This window comes from Thalassophryne amazonica, chromosome 15 (assembly GCF_902500255.1).
Source record: "Thalassophryne amazonica chromosome 15, fThaAma1.1, whole genome shotgun sequence".
NCBI classification, from domain to species: Eukaryota; Metazoa; Chordata; class Actinopteri; order Batrachoidiformes; family Batrachoididae; genus Thalassophryne; species Thalassophryne amazonica.
In genome coordinates this window covers 45788052-45808432 of record NC_047117.1, presented here as the reverse complement: position 1 = coordinate 45808432, position 20381 = coordinate 45788052, and the positions used below count along the sequence as shown (strand labels likewise).

At 42.0% G+C, this 20381-nt stretch overlaps 1 protein-coding gene across 1 annotated transcript in view; it reads left to right on the top strand.

Moving 5' to 3' along the window:
• Positions 1-20381, top strand: part of LOC117525712 (CREB-binding protein-like) — a 125493-nt gene that overhangs the window by 74091 nt on the left and 31021 nt on the right. The window contains exons 11-13 of the mRNA XM_034187640.1: positions 1347-1493; positions 8227-8340; positions 8462-8627. Of these exons, the coding sequence (XP_034043531.1) occupies positions 1347-1493; positions 8227-8340; positions 8462-8627 (427 nt within the window). The remainder of the gene's footprint in view (positions 1-1346; positions 1494-8226; positions 8341-8461; positions 8628-20381) is intronic.

The following is a 20381-nucleotide window of genomic DNA, read 5'->3' as shown; positions in this document are numbered from 1 at the left end:
GAAGGTCCCATGAAGGTACGCGTGCAAGCCTTGGAGGCCACAAACGTAGAGCACCTTTCAAAAAACGACACACTAAGAGGTGTGAACCCACTGACCGGCCATCAACGTAGACGTGCCGGGCAGAGATTGCAGCAACATAAACCTTCAAGGTAGTGACAGAAAGTCTTTTCTCCAGCAGTTCTTGTAAATATTTGAGAATAGGCACAGGGCAACGCTCCGGGTCTAGCTTTTGTTTCTCACACCACCGCGCAAACAGCTTCCATCTGTTGTCATAGAAACCCCTGGTAGAAGCGGCAAGTGAAATAAGGATAGTCTGAACAAGAACCTGGCCACAAGGAGTCCGGCCCCTCAACGGCCACACATACAGTTGAAGGCGTTCTGGGTGAGGGTGCTAAATCCTCCCCTGTAGCTGTGACAACAAATCCTTCCTCTCCGGGAGAGCCCAAGGTTCCCCCTCGAGGAGTTTGTAAATCATGGGAAACCAAATCCTCCCCAGCCAGAATGGAGCAACCAGCAGCACCCTGTGGCTGCTCTGATCTATCCTGTGCAGTGTCAACATCAACAGCGGGAGAGGAGGGAAGGCATAAAGAAGGCAATCCAGCCACGGGTGAGCCAATGCATCCTGCCCCAGTGGGCTGTCTGGTTCCGAGAGGGAGTACCACCGTGGGGAATGTGTCGAGGTGCTTGAAGTGAAAAGGTCCACTTCCGCTACACCATACTTCTGCCAGATCATTTGGACCACAATCGGGTTCAGTCTTCACTCTCCCGGTGGTGGTTTCTGGGTGCGTCTGGTATATAAAGACAACCAGTGACATCACCCAGGTCACATCCAATGGCGTGACTTTGTTGGTATATATTCTTGACCTCTGTGCTGCACACATGTACTTATCCAGGTGCTAAAGCACCGCCCTCTGGTGGTCAGGAGGAATGAAATAGAATCTAATTTTTGGGGCAGAGTTCAATAAGGGGGGGGGGGGGGGTGTTTCATTTCCCTCTGACAAATTTCAGTCAAACAAAAAAATCCAGCTAATTTCTCATTTATTAATTATGTTGTAATATATGTTCCTTTATCAGTATTTTGAGAGAGTAATTCCGTTAGTTTGATGCATCCCTATATAAAGATTGTCCCATCGCAATAAATTATGTAATAAATGATTCATCCGTCAGTCATGCTCCGTGCATGACAAGATATTTATGGTAGCAGAGGAGGAACTATTTTTGCAGCTTTGCTTGCTGACGAGGATGTTTTTGCGTGTGTGTGTGTGAGAGACTTTTTTTTTTCCCCTCTTCACAAAAGAACATTGTGTTGCTATATGGTAACAATTTAATTGTTCTCATTACACCAGGTTTGTGGACACAAATGAAATGCCTGGAGCCTTTCCCTACAGAACCAAAACCATTTTCGCCTTTGAGGAGATTGACGGTGAAGATGTGTGCCTCTTTGGGATGCATGTGCAGGAGTATGGTTCAGAATGCCCAGTTCCCAACACAAGGTGTGTATGTTGTAGAAACTGAGTCAGAAACAATAAAAGGAGACGAGTTCTACATTCAAACACGCAGAGCATGTACTTTAATCACAGACAAGTAAAATACTGAAACCTTGCCTTTCAGGCACACATCTTAAATACTCCTGGCTCGGCCTGAACTCAGCGGGAAGTGTGTCGGAGGAGGACAGAAGGCCAGCATATCAAATACACATTCTTCAACTGCAGACAATCTGCAACTCTAAAGCCACTTTCACACTGGCGTAAACGTAGAGCTGCGGATTGTGGCGTACCCTCGACGCCGTGTTGAGCGGCTCTACGCCAAGTTTTTGCTCCCTACGCAGCAGTATGGTGAGGGCCACGCGCATAGGACGGAAGAAATGAAACGTTTAATTTTTTCAGCGTAGAGCACTGGACACAGAAAATATGAAGTTCTAAGCAGGTCTGTGCAGCACAGCATTACTGCATGCAAGTCTGTGTAACACCGCACTCCTGAGTGAGTGCATGCACCCACAGTGAATCAGCTGGAGAACATGATCACACAGCCTAATGCCTCTCTGTGCTCAGAACAGCTGATCTAACTAATGGATGTGTGTGTGCTCAGAACAGCTGATCTAACTAATGGATGTGTGTGTGCTCAGAACAGCTGATCTAACTAATGGATGTGTGTGTGCTCGGAACAGGGAATCGAACCTCAACTCAGAAATCCAGAAGCAGCAGCTCTCTCTCTCTCTCTCTCTCTCTCTCTCTCTCTCTCTCTCTCTCTCTCTCTCTCTCTCTCTCTCTCTCTCTCTCTCGTCTGTGGCTCTTCCAAATAAAAGCGCCATTGCTGTATGTCGGTGCGATCATCAAACGCCCTGATCAAACCTGAATAAGTAAGCGCTGTGACTCTTTAAAATAAAAGCACCGTCGGTGCGATTAGCAGATGACCTGATCGATCAGGTCTGATTAAATCAGCTGAGTTGATCGAAGCAACCGGAGCTTTAAAAGTTTAAAGAGTCACAGCACTGCACGGCAGCCTTTACCACAGCCAGACTCAGCAGCATCTGTACACAATGAAAATGATCCACCAAGACAAAAAAAATAAATAAATAAAATAATGTTAAATTCCTCTGTTTCTGACGTGCACCCACCATACAGTAGAGAACAGAGCGCACTTCCACAGAGGCAGAAAATAGCAGCTATGGCTACATACGTGGCAGTATGCAACTGTAAAAACCTCACGATACAGTCCACAGTTTTCCAAGCGCAGTGATGTGTACTGCACAGCCGGCAGGAGTGAACTAAAAAAGTATTAAATAGTGGCAAGGGCTACACGCGACATTAAAAAGCAAACACACGCAGCTGCAAGCAAGTCTACAAACGCAACAAACATGGAAAAAGGCTGAGTACATGCGCATTTTGAGCATACTTACATGAAACACAATGCCGCAATACACAGCTCTACGTTTGCGTCAGTGTGAAAGGGGCCTTAACAAAGCAAAGGAAATCAAAGCTTTCCGAGTGGCACTTGAAAACCTTTTGTGAGTGTGGCAATTCACAGAAGCATGTGACTTTGATAATCAAGTTGTGAAAAGGTTGAAGCAATCAGCAGCAGAAGACATTCATGTGAAAGCACGTTTGATCCACAGAGGTGTGACCATCTCCCTGAGTAAAGCAGGAAAACCAGTGTTATTGCATTTCCTTCTGAACAAAGTTTGAGTCAGTGAATTCTGTACGAGACAGTCCTTTTGTGCACGCGTGCATATGCGCTACAGTATATACAGCGGGTAAAATAAGTACTGAATATGTCACCATTTTTCTCATATATTTCTAAAGTTGCTATCAACATGACGTTTTCACCAGATGCTGGTAACAACCCAATAATCCACACATACAAAGAAAATAAAACATCGATGTCCATAAATGAAGTTATGTGTAATGATGTGAAATGGCACAGTGATAACGTATTCAACACCTGAAGAAAGGGTGGTGCAGAGATGGGGCGAAGATCACCACTTTGTGAACAGCTGCATGAAAAATAGTCCAACAGTTTAAGAACAATGTGTCTCAACGTTCAATTGCAAGGAATTTAGGTATTCCATCATCTACAGCCCATAATATAATCAGAAGATTCAGAGAATCTGGAGAACTTTCTACACGTAAGTGGCAAGGCCGAAAACCAACATTGAATGCCCATGACCTTTGATCCCTCAGGCGGCACTGCATTAAAAACCAACATTGTGTGAAGTATCTTACCACGTGGGCTCAGGAACACTTCATAAAACCGCTGTCAGTTAACACATTTCATCGCTACATCTACAAGTGCAAGTTAAAACTCTACTATGCAAAGTGAAGCCATACGTCAACAACATCCAGAAACGCCACCGTCTTCTCTGGGCTTGAGCTCATTTGAAATGGACAGACGCAAAGTGGAAAAGTGTGCTGTGGTCTGATGAGTCCACATTTCAAATTGGTTTTATAAATCATGGACGTCGTGACCTCCGGACAAAAGAGGAAAAAGACCATCCGGATTGTTACCAGCGCAAAGTTCAAAAGCCAGCATCTGTGATGTATGGGTGTTAGTGTGCATGGCATGGGCAACTTACACATCTGTGATGGCACCATCAATGCTGAAAGGTACATCCAGGTTTTGGAGCAACACATGCTGCCATCCAAGCAAGTTCTTTTTCAGGGACGTTCCTGCTTATTTCAGCAAGATAATGCCAAGCCACATTCTGCACATGTTAGAACAGCGTGGCTTCATAGTAAAAGAGTGCAGGTACTAGACTGGCCTGCCTGCAGTCCAAACCTGTTGCCCATTGAAAAGGTGTGATGCATTATGAAGCGCAAAATATGACAACGGAGACCCCAGACTGTTGAACAACTGAAGTCATACATCAAGCAAGAATGGGAAAGAATTCCACCTCCAAAGGTTCAACAATTAGTGTCCTCAGTTCCCAAACACTTATTAAGTGTTGTTAGAAGGAAAGGTCAATCAATCAATCAACTTTTTTCTTATATAGCGCCAAATCACAACAAACAGTTGCCCCAAGGCGCTCCATATTGCAAGGCAAGGCCATACAATAACCATGAAAAACCCCAACGGTCAAAACGACCCCCTATGAGCAAGCACTTGGCCACAGTGGGAAGGAAAAACTCCCTTTTAACAGGAAGAAACCTCCAGCAGAACCATGCTCAGGGAGGGGCAGTCTTCTGCTGAGACTGGTTGGGGCTGAGGGAAAGAACCAGGAAAAAGACATGCCGAGAAGGGGGGCAGAGATCGATCACTAATGATTAAATGCAGAGTGATGCATACGGAGCAAAAAAAGAAAGAAACAGTGCATCATGGGAACCCCCCCACAGTCTACGTCTAAAGCAACATAACCAAGGGATGGTCCAGGGTCACCCGATCCAGCCCTAACTATAAGCCTTAGCGAAAAGGAAAGTTTTAAGCCTAATCTTAAAAGTAGAGAGGGTATCTGTGTCCCTGATCTGAATTGGGAGCTGGTTCCACAGGAGAGGAGCCTGAAAGCTGAAGGCTCTGCCTCCCATTCTACTCTTACAAACCCTAGGAACTACAAGTAAGCCCGCAGTCTGAGAGCGAAGCGCTCTAATGGGGTAATATGGTACTACGAGGTCCCTAAGATAGGATGGGACCTGATTATTCAAAACCTTATAAGTAAGAAGAAGAATTTTAAATTCTATTCTAGAATTAACAGGAAGCCAATGAAGAGAGGCCAACACGGGTGAGATATGCTCTCTCCTGCTAGTCCCCGTCAGTACTCTAGCTGCAGCATTCTGAACCAACTGAAGGCTTTTTAGGGAACTTTTATGACAACCTGATAATAATGAATTACAATAGTCCAGCCTAGAGGAAATAAATGCATGAATTAGTTTTTCAGCATCACTCTGAGACAAGACCTTTCTGATTTTAGAGATATTGCGTAAATGCAAAAAGGCAGTCCTACATATTTGTTTAATATGCGCTTTGAATGACATATCCTGATCAAAAATAACTCCAAGATTTCTCACAGTATTACTAGAGATCAGGGAAATGCCATCCAGAGTAACGATCTGGTTAGACACCATGCTTCTAAGATTTGTGGGGCCAAGTACAATAACTTCAGTTTTATCTGAGTTTAAAAGCAGGAAATTAGAGGTCATCCATGTCTTTATGTCTGTAAGACAATCCTGCAGTTTAGCTAATTGGTGTGTATCCTCTGGCTTCATGGATAGATAAAGCTGGGTATCATCTGCGTAACAATGAAAATTTAAGCAATACCGTCTAATAATACTGCCCAAGGGAAGCATGTATAAAGTGAATAAAATTGGTCCTAGCACAGAACCTTGTGGAACTCCATAATTAACTTTAGTCTGTGAAGAAGATTCCCCATTTACATGAACAAACTGTAATCTATTAGACAAATATGATTCAAACCACCGCAGCGCAGTGCCTTTAATACCTATGACATGCTCTAATCTCTGTAATAAAATTTTATGGTCAACAGTATCAAAAGCAGCACTGAGGTCCAACAGAACAAGCACAGAGATAAGTCCACTGTCCGAAGCCATAAGAAGATCATTTGTAACCTTCACTAATGCTGTTTCTGTACTATGATGAATTCTAAAACCTGGTGATGTAACACAGTGGTAAACATACCACTGTCCCGGCTTTTTGAAATGTGTTGCAGGCATCCATTTCAAAATGAGCAAATATTTGCAGAAAAAAAAGTTTATCAGTTTGAACATTAAATATCTTGTCTTTGTGGTGTATTCAGTTGAATATAGGTTGAAGAGGATTTGCAAATCACTGTATTCTGTTATTTACATTTTACACAACGTCCCAACTTCACTGGAATTGAGGTTGTCCTTAATGGCAATTTCAGTGCATCTATATGGCAATACATTGGAAAATCAAATCTTTTCATATCCCATAAAATAGTTAACACTAAAACATGAATTGTGAGATGCAGTTCTTCTCGTACATGTATCATGCTCCTACAATACCTACATACTGGGGTAGCGAAGATTTTGTAACAATCAAACATTGCATTTTTATTTTATTGATGAAATACTGTTTCATTATTGATCAATTTAAATAAGTCTATGCTTTATATATTTCCACATATATTTTGATCTAGCTCCAAACAATAACATTCTTTATGCCTTGCAGTACTTAATATTCAAAAATGTATGAATCAGCACAAGAACCAATTATACAGCTGTGTAACATAAGAGAACATCCTTTACATGATAATGATATTTAAGTTGCTTGCATCATGACCAAGACTTGCTGCCGTTTCAGTCAGAATATAGGTGGCACTGTCTGTCTGTTGTTTTGGTCCTATCCAATGCTGCTGCAAGTCCTGTTGTTACAACAGCTTTAATTTTACTGGCTTTTTGTGGCACTGGCATAACAAATTCTTCATCTGGACTTTCTGTGTTCTCCTCACTCTGGCTGGAGACAGTGTCAGGTAGTGAGACATTAGATGGTCCAGGCTCCTCCAGTTTCTCTTTGTATTTTGCTTCTGCAGCTTTCCTTTTTTCTGCTCTTCGTTCTTTGGCAGTTTGTATTTTATCTATGCTTGCCATGCATCCCCTTCTACCTTTCTCTCACTGAGCAAGTAGGAACTGTCTGTCATCTTCAAACTTTATCATTGTTAGGACATCCTGATGTGCCATGTTAAACAAGTCCTCCAAAGATTCACAAAACACTGTTTCATCTTTCTTCTGCTTGTCTGTATTGCGATTCTTGGTCTTTTTCAATGTTTTCCATTTTCCGAACACCTTTTCTAACTTTGTGATCAGATGCTGCTTTGCCCTCAGTGGGATTCTAGCTCTCTCCCAAAAAGGAATTGCCATGTCTATAGAGGTCACAGCAGCATCATGGACAGTTTTCTTCAAATCAGTGTGTTTGAAGAAAAATGCCTTGAGTATTTGCCCATTTGAGGGCAATTTGTTTCCCTTTATTTCAGTCGGTGGAACCAATAAGGTATACAAATGTTATACTTCTAGTAGCTGACATGTTTTACTGAAGTTTCCAGTTAATGGTTAAACATGTTAAGTCAGCAAGTGTCTCTTTTTACATTTATCTCATGTTAGATTCACCATCACCAAAGATCTGAAAGAAAAGAAGCTGTGAATTGAAGCAAAAGTTTCAGCTTGTAGCCTAAAATAACATTTTTGAAAGTATGTTGTTTGTGAGAAATATTTAAACCCAGGTATAGTTTTAAATTGAATATAAAATTATACTTTAGTTACACTCAGGTGGTTAACTTCTATCCTCTTTATAAGTGATGTGATTAGATACTGGATAATGGATAACCTATTGCACGGGCACTCTGATATATTGCTGTCACTAGCCAAAAAGTGAAAGTGTAAACATAACTCCTTAACAGTTTAGTTTATTTCAGTAAAACCTCACTCGATGCACAGCAAGACCTGCACGAAGGAAAACTATTCCTGCTTGATAATTAAAGGGCGATAATTGAACATTTGTTGTTGTTGCAATACGTCATATCGTCAGTTACATGTACAGGGTTTTACCAGCTTGTTACATTAGGTATGTCCTCACAAAAGATTACATGCTACCAGCTCTTATGACAAAAATTGGAGTAACAGTTTGTGTGCTTGATCACAGCTCTATAGGAAATTTTTGTCTTGATGCTGTTAGCAGTGACTGTATCAGGGTGCACTTCCTTACCTCCAAGCATCTTGGTGTCATTGATTTGAGTGAACTAGTTTTGTTTTATCTCCGCAGGCGGGTGTACATATCGTACCTGGATAGTGTTCATGTCTTTAGACCTCAGATTCTGACAACAGCAGTGTGCAGTGAAATTCTCATTGGCTATCTGGATTATGTCAAGAAGCTTGGGTAAGCCTATTTCTGCGTCTGTGTTTCTTGAATGACGGAGGCATCTGAAGAACAAATTTAAATGGTGTTTACTTTTAGGCCAGAAATTACCGCCTTAGCCATTTTAATGCATTTTCTGTAGGTATGTCCAGGGCCACATCTGGGCATGTCCACCTTGTGAAGGGGATGACTACATATTCCATTGCCATCCTCCTGACCAGAAGATCTCAACACCTGAGATGCTACAAGAGTGGTACAGGAAGACGTTGGATAGTGCTGTTGCAGAGAAGATCGTGCATGAGTACAAGGTGAAAAGGAAGAAATTTATCACTGATATTGTCATGTCACAATGAAAATATGCTCTACTCACAATGCTGAAGAACACATTTATGGGCTTGGTCCCTTCATATAAAAGGTGAGCATTTGTTTATTTTTGCAGGGGTGGTGGGCAAGTGGTTAGTGCATTTGGTTTCAGTGCGGAAGGTTCCTGGTTCAAACCCCCACCCCTGCTACATTTCTCCATGTAATGTGGAGTTACGCCAGGAAGGACATCCGGTGTAAAACGTGCCAATTCAACATGCAGATTTACCTTGGATTTGCTGTTGACCCCTGAGTGCAAATGAGAGCAGCCCAAGGGAATTACTATTGAGGCTCCTCCAACTGACTGAGGGCAGACATTGTATCATCACCCTTATTTGTTACATCCACAGGTCCATATACAGTACACATAGAGAGCATGTAGACCATAGCTGAGCACATTGTGTGAAGTAGGGGATCCATACACTAATGATTTATAAAGGAAAATCATGGAAATCATCAGGGATGCCCAAACATTTACATACTGTATATCTGTATACATAAAGGGCTAATTCTGTCTGTCCGTCCGTCCGTCCGGGATAAACTCCCAAACTATAATATGTAGCCCTAAAAACTATATATATTCTGAATCTTCATGACATGGGGAACAAACTGGTACCATTTTTTAAAAGTTGAACGTAACCAAAAATTAATACTTTAATCTATTCTCTTTATCTATTTATCAACCGGGTCAAGCTGCCCTGGTTGCCCAGGTCTATGGATCTATAGACCTTTAACCATGGAATTACTGGTTGCCCAGTAATTCCATAACCGTCATCAAGAAAGCCTGAGTAAAGTGGTCAGAATTTTAATTACACCCCCTTAGACAAAAAGAACTTTCACTTTAATTCTTTATGGTTACTGGACTAATGCTTTAATCTGTTCTCTTTGATTCTATTCTCTATGATTCATTGATATTTATATTCACTGTTACCTATCTTTTGTGTGTAATTTTGTTATAAATTTGATTGCAAAACATAGTCTGCATGAAGGACGTCAAATGTGTTTGTCTTTTAACCAAGTATTTCCACTTAGTTTGGGGAGTCCACCTCTTATAGTTCTGCAGGACAAACTTTAGCCCATTAAATATTACATTTATAAGACATCAGCATGACAAAAACAAATGTTGGGCAATTGTTTTGATTAAAATTATTGGCATTTGGCCTGTCGAAAACAGGTTAGCCCCGGCAGCACCGGGTATAATATATATATATATACTCAACAAAAATATAAACGCAACACTTTTGGTTTTGCTCCCATTTTGTATTAGATGAACTCAAAGATCTAAAACGTTTTCCACATACACAATGTCACCATTTCCCTCAAATATTGTTCACAAACCAGTCTAAATCTGTGATAGTGAGCACTTCTCCTTTGCTGAGATAATCCATCCCACCTCACAGGTGTGCCATATCAAGATGCTGATTAGACACCATGATTAGTGCACAGGTGTGCCTTAGACTGCCCACAATAAAAGGCCACTCTGAAAGGTGCAGTTTTATCACACAGCACAATGCCACAGATGTTGCAAGATTTGAGTGAGCGTGCAATTGGCATGCTGACAGCAGGAATGTCAACCAGAGCTGTTGCTCGTGTATTGAATGTTCATTTCTCTTCCATAAGCCGTCTCCAAAGGCATTTCAGAGAATTTGGCAGTACATCCAACCAGCCTCACAACCGCAGACCACGTGTAACCACACCAGCCCAGGACCTCCACATCCAGCATGTTCACCTCCAAGATCGTCTGAGACCAGCCACTCGGACAGCTGCTGAAACAATCGGTTTGCATAACCAAAGAATTTCTGCACAAACTGTCAGAAACCGTCTCAGGGAAGCTCATCTGCATGCTCGTCATCCTCATTGGGGTCTCGACCTGACTCCAGTTCGTCGTCGTAACCGACTTGAGTGGGCAAATGCTCACATTCACTGGCGTTTGGCACGTTGGAGAGGTGTTCTCTTCACAGATGAATCCCGGTTCACACTGTCCAGGGCAGATGGCAGACAGCGTGTGTGACGTCATGTGGGTGAGCGGTTTTCTGATGTCAATGTTGTGGATCGAGTGGCCCATGGTGGCGGTGGGGTTATGGTATGGGCAGGCGTCTGTTATGGATGAAGAACACAGGTGCATTTTATTGATGGAATTTTGAATGCACAGAGATACCGTGACGAGATCCTGAGGCCCATTGTTGTGCCATACATCCAAGAACATCACCTCATGTTGCAGCAGGATAATGCACGGCCCCATGTTGCAAGGATCTGTACACAATTCTTGGAAGCTGAAAATGTCCCAGTTCTTGCATGGCCGGCATACTCACCGGACATGTCACCCATTGAGCATGTTTGGGATGCTCTGGACCGGTGTATATGACAGCGTGTACCAGTTCCTGCCAATATCCAGCAACTTCGCACAGCCATTGAAGAGGAGTGGACCAACATTCCACAGGCCACAATTGACAACCTGATCAACTCTATGCGAAGGAGATGTGTTGCACTGCATGAGGCAAATGGTGGTCACACCAGATACTGACTGGTATCCCCCCCCAAATAAAACAAAACTGCACCTTTCAGAGTGGCCTTTTATTGTGGACAGTCTAAGGCACACCTGTGCACTAATCATGGTGTCTAATCAGCATCTTGATATGGCACACCTGTGAGGTGGGATGGATTATCTCAGCAAAGGAGAAGTGCTCACTATCACAGATTTAGACTGGTTTGTGAACAATATTTGAGGGAAATGGTGATATTGTGTATGTGGAAAAAGTTTTAGATCTTTGAGTTCATGTCATACAAAATGGGAGCAAAACCAAAAGTGTTGCGTTTATATTTTTGTTGAGTGTATATATATATATATATATATATATATATATATATATATATATACACACACACACAGTGGTCCCTCGCTATAACGCAGTTCACCTTTCGCGGCCTTGCGGTTTCGCGGATTTTTTTTTTTTTTTGTGCAATTTTGCATGCTTTGTTTTTTTTTTTTACAGCGCATTGTGTTCTGCGTCCTTATCAGGCGGGCCAGTCGCAGCGCCAGTCGCAGCACCGGTCGGCATCACCACGATTGCTCTCACTGCCTCAGCGGGCCACTCACACCGCCCTCCTCTCTGCTGTGCGGAGCTGCACCAAATATGGCCACAGGTCCAGAGACTACGCTCGCTGTTTTGATGCGGATGTTGACCGCAGCCGCAGAGCTCCGAGGCCACCGAGAGAGGACTCGGATTCTTTGCAGGTCCCGCATCCGTACCTCCGGAGGCAATGAGCGAAGGGAGAGCACGTGCATTGTGTTTTGCGTGTGTCTGTTTATAATCTTCTCGCCCAGAAGGAAAAAGAGTGTTTACACAGGAGAGAAAAGTGAGAAAATGTTAATGCCTGTTTGAGAAAAGTGTATAAAGTGTGTAGTGAGGGGTTTTACAGCCTTAAAACATCTATAATAATTGCAAAAAGTAGCGCTGACTACTTTGTGGATTTCGCTTATCACGGGTTACTTTTAGAACGTAACTCTCGCGATAAATGAGGGACCACTGTATATAGTTTGCACTGAGATACCAATTAAACTGCATATTATAAAGAAGACAATGCTCATATGGCCAAAGGCATTTTAGCATTGCATTATATTTTTATTTTTATTACTTCTATTTTGTCATTTGAATTTTTAAATGGACCACAATGGAAATAAGTGTTTTCAGTTTCTTGTCATTCAGCTATGATATTTACTTACAACCCCAATTCCAGTGAAGTTGGGACATTGTGTGAAATGTAAATAAAAACTGAATACAATGATTTGCAAATCCTCTTCAACCTATATTCAATTGAATGTTCAAACTGCTAAACTTTGTTTTTGTGCAGATATGTTCTCATTTTGAAATGGATGCCTGCAACACGTTTCAAAAAAGCTGGGACAGTGGTATGTTTACCACTGTGTTACATCACCTTTCCTTCTAAAAACACTCAATAAGTATTTGGGAACTGAGGACACTAAGTGTGAGTGTCATGGTTGGGTATAAAAGGAGCATCCTCAAAAGTCTCAGCCGTTCATAAGCAAAGATGGGGCGAGGATCGCCACTTTGTGAACAACTGTGTGAAAAAATAGTCCATCAGTTTACGAACAATGTTTCTCAATGTTAAGTGGCAAGAAATTTAGGGATTCCATCATCTACAGTCCATAATATAATCAGAACATTCAGAGAATCTGGAGAACTTTCTACACATAAGCGGCTTGGCCAGAAACCAACATTGAATGCCCGTGACCTTCGATCCCTCAGGCGGCACTGCATTCAAAACCGACATCATTGTGTAAATGATCTTACTGCGTGGGCTCAGGAACACTTCAGAAAACCATTGTCAGTTAACACAGTTCGTCGCTACATCTAAATCAAATCAATTTTATTTATATAGCGCCAAATCACAACAAACAGTTGCCCCAAGGTGCTTTATATTGTAAGGCAAGCCCATACAATAACTACAGAAAAACCTCAACGGTCAAAACGACCCCCTGTGAGCAAGCACTTGGCAACAGTGGGAAGGAAAAACTCCCTTTTAACAGGAAGAAACCTCCAGCAGAACCAGGCTCAGGGAGGGGCAGTCTTCAAAAATCTACAAGTGCAAGTTCAAACTCTACCATTCAAAGCGAAAGCCCTACATTAACAGCATCCAGAAACGTCTCTGCCTTCTCTGGGCTGGAGCTCATTTGAAATGGACAGACACAAAGTGGAAAAGTGTGCTGTGGTCTGATGAGTGCACATTTCAGATTGTTTCTGGAAATCATGGACGTCATGTCCTCCGGACAAAAGAGGATTAGAAAACCATCCATATTGTTACCAGCGCAAAGTTCAAAAGCCAGCATCTGTGATGGCATGGGGGTGTGTTAGTACCCATGGCATGAGCAGTATACACATCTGTGATGGCATCATCAATGCTGAAAGGTGCATCCAGGTTTTGGAGCAACATGTGCTACTATCCAAGCAAGGTCTTTTTCAGTGACATCCCTGCTTAATTCAGCAAGACAATGTCAAGCCACATTCTGCACGTTACAACAGCGTGGCTTCGTAGTAAATGAGTGCGGGTACTAGACTGGCCTGCCTGCAGTCCAGACCTGTTGCCCTTTGAAAATGTGTGGTGAATTATGAAGCAACAACGGAGACCCCGGACTGTTAAACAACTGAAGTTGTGCATCAAGAATGGGAAAGAATTCCACCTCCAAAGGTTCAACAGTTAGTGTCCTCAGTTCCCAAACACTTATTGAGTGTTGTTAGAAGGAAAGGTGATGTAACACAGTGGTAAACATACCACTGTCCCAGCTTTTTTGAAATGTGTTGCAGGCATCCATTTCAAAATTAGCAAATATTTGCACAAAAACAACAAAGTTTATCAGTTTGAACATTAAATATCTTGTCTTTGTGGTGTATTCAGTTGAATATAGGTTGAAGAGGATTTGCAAATCATTGTATTCTGTTTTTATTTACATTTTACACAATGTCCCAACTTCATTGGAATGAGGTTGTACTAAATAAAATCACGCAAGCACACTTTTTTTTATCAAGCAGAAGTTCCCTAGAAATGGGAAAGAAAGTTTAAAAAACTTAAAAAAAAAAAAAACCTTCAGTCTCCATATGATCATTCTCCAGCGTTTCAGTTATCTTGGTCACTTTGCATAAAAATTATGTTCTTTCAAAATTATCCTCCAACAAATCAGATCATTTGGAGCATCATTTTGAAAGAACATGACTTTTATGCAAATCGATCAAGATAACTGAAACTTTGGGAAGGTCCAGCAAAATTTGCTGGACCTTTGTGGGATTTATGACAATATTTGTAGGTTCTGGATTTTTTTTGGGGGGGGGGGGGTCACCTTGTATGTGTGTATATATATATATATATATATATATATATGTATATGTATATCGTATTTGGGGGAGTTACGTGATGTGAGACAAGTTATTCTTACCTGTGATGACGTTGCTGTGTGATGCTGGACGATACAGATGTTGAAGCTGGTGTTCGAACCCTCCTCACTTATGGAACTGGATTCAACAAAAACACAAAATGGCGACATGTCAAAAAAAAAAAACCACATCACAGTAATGGCACTAAATGAGTCAAATGTACACGTTTGTTGTCTTGCTGACTTGAGGTGTTTTTCTGTCAGAAGTTAATACTTTAAAGCGGAGCATGGAGTTAGCTAGCTCGCTAGTTAGCAGTCAGCTAGCTCACTGTGTCCACGTACATGAGACAACGATATTACTTTAACACAAGTTTAGACTCACAATCTTCGTTTGTTAAAGTGTGCTTCCCACCAATGGGATAAGTAACGTTAAACGGTGCTTTCAAGCAGACTACAGACACAAAAACACTTACCATCCGTCGCTTCCAACAAAGCCAAGTCGCGGTAATCCTGCCTCCCGTTGCTCGCCGGTCGGTGTCCGTAAACAGTGTTCCTGCGGTCGAACCGTTTCCAGCCCTTACGGTCCGACCTACTCCGATCATTGTGGTCCTTTAATCACTTTTAATCCTTTTCAGCTGTTCTCTGAGTTGCTGTAATGTCCGGTGAGCCGAGTGCGGCCTCTTTTCGGATCGCTTCATCCACCTCTCTATATTCTCTCCTCTGCCACCAAACATAAATGTCCGCAGCTCATCCACAGACCACGGAGTGGTTTTGTGCGAGTAAAAAAAAAAACTCGCCGTGAAACGAAAGAAAACGACGGTCACTGTAACGCCGCTGTGACTATTTAAAAATGGCAGGTTTTGATTTTCCTCTCGGACGGCGCACTCATGACTCGTCCAGTGACAACATTCTCTGACCAATCAGTGGCCGGCAGCCTGTTGACGTCACATTTTAGTATCGGCTCGGCTCGCTTGGAACCACTCCCAAGCAGGTACTAAAAAAAAGGACCCGGTACTAGATACTACCCTAATGGAAAAGCAAAAACCCGAGTAGAGTCGAGCCGAGTAGTGCTACTTTTGTGAAGTGGAAAAGCGCCTTAAATATCAACATCCATTGTTCAGTGTTGTTAGCTAATCTCCGTAGTTTCTCTAAAACTATTAGTCCTATCAATGTTCTAGTTTGACAGCGTTCATCTTTTGCCCAATGTACTTAAGCATACCAAATGGCAACTGTCAGCTCTCCTCAGTTTGTCCGTGGTCAAAATTATACACGCATGCTTTTATTTTTACACACCGACAAATGGAGACAGTGGCGGAAGACATCAAAAGCAGTACACTTTTCACTCATGGTAACGGCAATATGACACTTAACTAAATGGACTGAACTAAATGAACTACAAAAACACAATAAATCAGTCACACTGTTCAAGGACATGTCTCATGTTTTTTTTACGTCCCAGGTAGTAAGACAACATAAAAGTACTCCTGATTTTAAGTGTCTCTGCACACGTGCTAATAATTAGTGATCTCTGATGTATTTTATTCCTCTCAGGTGCATTTCTGGAAAACGTCTCACTCAGCAATCCTCTGCATTTTTCAGTGTGTGACATCCTAATGAGCAAAACAGAAACTTCTCAATAACTGACAGACGGAGGGAAAAGAACCTGCTCCGTCCAAAAACAAAGTTTCTGAGCTGCTGTTCAAACATGATGGCTTGGATTTACAGAGAGCAGATGACCCACTTTATCTCGAAACTCTTAACTTTTTCAGTGTCGGATTTTGAAGCCTAAAGTGACGCGCTGTTTGTGTGGATGCTGGTTGCTGAAGCTGTGTACATGGACGCAGGACATCTGCCACTGTTTTTAACAGACTGCCTGGACACGGAGATGGATTTGTTACGTTGGAAAAAGTCAGAATGCATTATTTCCAGGAGTTCATGGACATTACTTTATGTGGCGATTGAGAGAGGGGCCCAGCTGCAGCTGCAGCGATCTCGCGTGCATTTCTTTGATCGCGTGAAGTTTACATTTGGAAATTAATCCACAACACGACGGTGAGTGTGGCATGTCCCCCTTTTGTTTTTGTGGCTAGATTTCTTTTCTTTTTTTTAACTGTGCTAGAGTGTAAATTTGGAGCTGGAATGTGCGTATGTGTGCTGCGAAGTTCGCTGTGTGTGTGTGTGCGTGCGTGAGACACTCTCTTTCCCCCGGAAGCAGATGCATTTTTTTTTTTTTTAGATCTTATTGATAACAACACTCATTATTAATCATGCACAAAGCTGAACCTGGAGCACAGATGGTTATTGACAGGCTGCGTTTTTGACTCATGGCTGCAGGTGCACAGAAACCTCCTTGGAGCCGCAGCTTTTACCATGACTCCATCAAAATGAACAGTTTTCACTTAAAAACAAGTCATCATAACACAACATCACACTTATGTCAACTTTGGAATTAATCTGTGTCTCTGTTCTTAACGTTATCAGCTGCATTCCATTGAAGTGCACGCTGGGACGCTTCTAGTTGTGACATCACTTGTTGGAAACACCCGAGTACTCACGAGTACTTTGTTTTTGGAAGTCTACCGTATACTTTGAAACCGGTCACGGAAGTGCACAAAGTAATCCTGGTGGATCACCGGATGGTTACTAACAGCCTAAATCTAAATTATGATTTTGGTGCAATATGTTCTTTAAACTAACATGAACCACAATAATGTGGAAATTGTGATGGATGACAGGAGGACCGACAATTTCCCATTTTGACAATGCAGTGGTGTGCCATTTATTTCTCTTTTGGTTCACACAACATACAGACTTTATAGAACAGCTCTTTCCCACCCATTAACCACACGGTTCCTGGCGGGAACACATCAACGGGGCAGAGACACTTTGGTATGCACTTTGCACATCTCGTCATGTTATTGCATGCAAAACGGGGAATACATATGATGAATTATATCCACAATTTCCATTATGTGTTGAATGTCCGACACAGTAACAACATTTAAAACCCCTAACTCCCATGGTGCATTGCAGCGCATTGTCCACTGTTCACTGTTGTTAGCTGATATCGCTAATTTTGACAGAAGTATTAGTCCTATCAACTTTGTTTTTGCAGCATTCATCCTTGACCCAAAGTACATAAGCATACCAAACGACAAAGCCAAGTGATCAAAGCCATACACACACGCGCACACACACACACAGGGCTTATAATACAACCCCTGGCAAAAATTATGGAATCACCGGCCTCAGAGGATGTTCATTCAGTTGTTTAATTTTGTAGAAAAAAAGCAGATCACAGACATGACATGACAAAACTAAAGTCATTTCAAATGGCAACTTTCTGGCTTTAAGAAACACTATAAGAAATCAAGAAAAAAAGATTGTGGCAGTCAGTAACGGTTACTTTTTTTAGACCAAGCAGAGGAAAAAAATATGGAATCACTCAATTCTGAGGAAAAAATTATGGAATCACCCTGTAAATTTTCATCCCCCAAATTAACACCTGCATCAAATCAGATCTGCTCATTGACATTGACCCTATGCCATGACATTGACCCTATGTGTCTTTTTGCAAGGAATGTTTTTGCAGTTTTTGCTCTATGGCAAGATGCATTATCATCTTGAAAAATGATTTCATCATCCCCAAACATCCTTTCAATTGTCCAAAATATCAACATAAACTTGTGCATTTATTGATGATGTAATGACAGCCATCTCCCCAGTGTCTTTACCTGACATGCAGCCCCATATCATCAATGACTGTGGAAATTTACATGTTCTTTTCAGGCAGTCATCTTTATAAATCTCATTGGAAAGGCACCAAACAAAGGTTCCAGCATCATCACCTTGCCCAATGTAGATTCGAGATTCATCACTGAATATGACTTTCATCCAGTCATCCACAGTCCACAATTGCTTTTCCTTAGCCCATTGTAACCTTGTTTTTTTCTGTTTAGGTGTTAATGATGCCTTTCGTTTAGCTTTTCTGTATGTAAATCCCATTTCCTTTAGGCGGTTTCTTACAGTTCGGTCACAGACGTTGACTCCAGTTTCCTCCCATTCGTTCCTCATTTGTTGTACATTTTTCCATTTTTGAGACATATTGCTTTAAGTTTTCTGTCTTGACACTTTGTCTTCCTTGGTCTTCCACTATGTTTGCCTTTAACAACCTTCCCATGTTGTTTGTATTTGGTCCAGAGTTTAGACACAGCTGACTGTGAACAACCAACATCTTTTGCAACATTGCGTGATGATTTACTCTCTTTTAAGAGTTTGATAATCCTCTCCTTTGTTTCAATTGACATCTCTCGTGTTGGAGCCATGATTCATGTCAGTCCACTTGGTGCAACAGCTCTCCAAGGTGTGTTCACTCCTTTTTAGATGCAGACTAACGAGCAGATCTGATATGATGCAGGTGTTAGTTTTGGGGATGAAAATTTACAGGGTGATTCCATAATTTTTTCCTCAGAATTGAGTGATTCCATATTTTTTTCCTCTGCTTGGTCTAAAAAAGTAACCGTTACTGACTGCCACAATCTTTTTTTCTTGATTTCTTATAGTGTTTCTTAAAGCCAGAAAGTTGCCATTTGAAATGACTTCAGTTTTGTGTCATGTCTGTGATCTGCTTTTTTCCTACAAAATTAAACAACTGAATGAACATCCTCCGAGGCCGGTGATTCCATAATTTTTACCAGGGGTTGTATAAGCCCTGGTCCCATCAAATAATGAAGGATGAATAATGAGCCACGTAGCATTTTTTTTTTTTTTTTTTTTTATGAGAGGGTTTATTCAGCTATCGTGGGAGAATGGTGGCTCTTAGAAGTATTATTGTTGGTTAACAAGGCTCTCCGAGGGTGGCGCTAATTTCAAGATGTTCAAAATTTAGCAACAACAGCATGGGGCAGTTTCAGTACGAGTTACTACAATGACTGAGGATTTTAGAGGCATGCTTGGTGCTTACGAGGCTTCTAAAAGCCCATTATCCCAGCGCCTGGCAGCTGTGCATGATCTGAGAAGCTGTTTTTGGAGTGGTTGCCAAAAATAGCACATTGAATGCTATCAATTATCACTTCCACCTGCTCTGTGCTCTGGATGCTGTATATAAAATTATTATTTTGTAGCGGATGATCATTTTCTGCCAAACCTTGGATACTGAAAACACTTCTCATCGCTTCTGGAATCACAGAAGACTGTTTCATCTGGACGCTTTATTCCTCTCTTTCCTGCTCCATGAGGAAACAAGTGTGGGAGGGGTGGAGGGTAGGACCAAACATGTGCGTTCGTGCACCGATGTCGCGCTACAGCGCACTGCGTGGCTCACACGTGGCTTAGCGTGGCTGATACGAGCCATTCAAAGCTCTAATGGCCGGTCGGTGGTGGCTCACTCAAGGCTGCAACGTAGCACATGCGTGGTACAGAGAGGGCACATAGAGGCGCCTTAGTAGTGGATACATGATAGTTGAAAAGGTGGGTCATTCTTTGAATAATCACGACACACCCCTGCGTGGCTCATTATTCATGGCTTATTTTTCAGTGGGTCAGAGGCTATAGATGTTTTCACTCTGTCACCACAGCAGATTTGAGGTGGATCTGCATGTTGCTTTGGAGCAAGTTTTATGTTGGATGCCCTTCCTGTTGAAACTCCACATTACATGGAGAGTGGGCAGGGGCGGTCTTGAACTGGGAACCTTCTGCACTGAACATGATGTGTACATGTTTTTCATGTAAACCAAAACTGAAACCCCGTCCACAATGGTGGATGTAATAAGTGTTACTCCAACTCAAGTGTGCACTCAGAGTTGGCTGTTTAAAC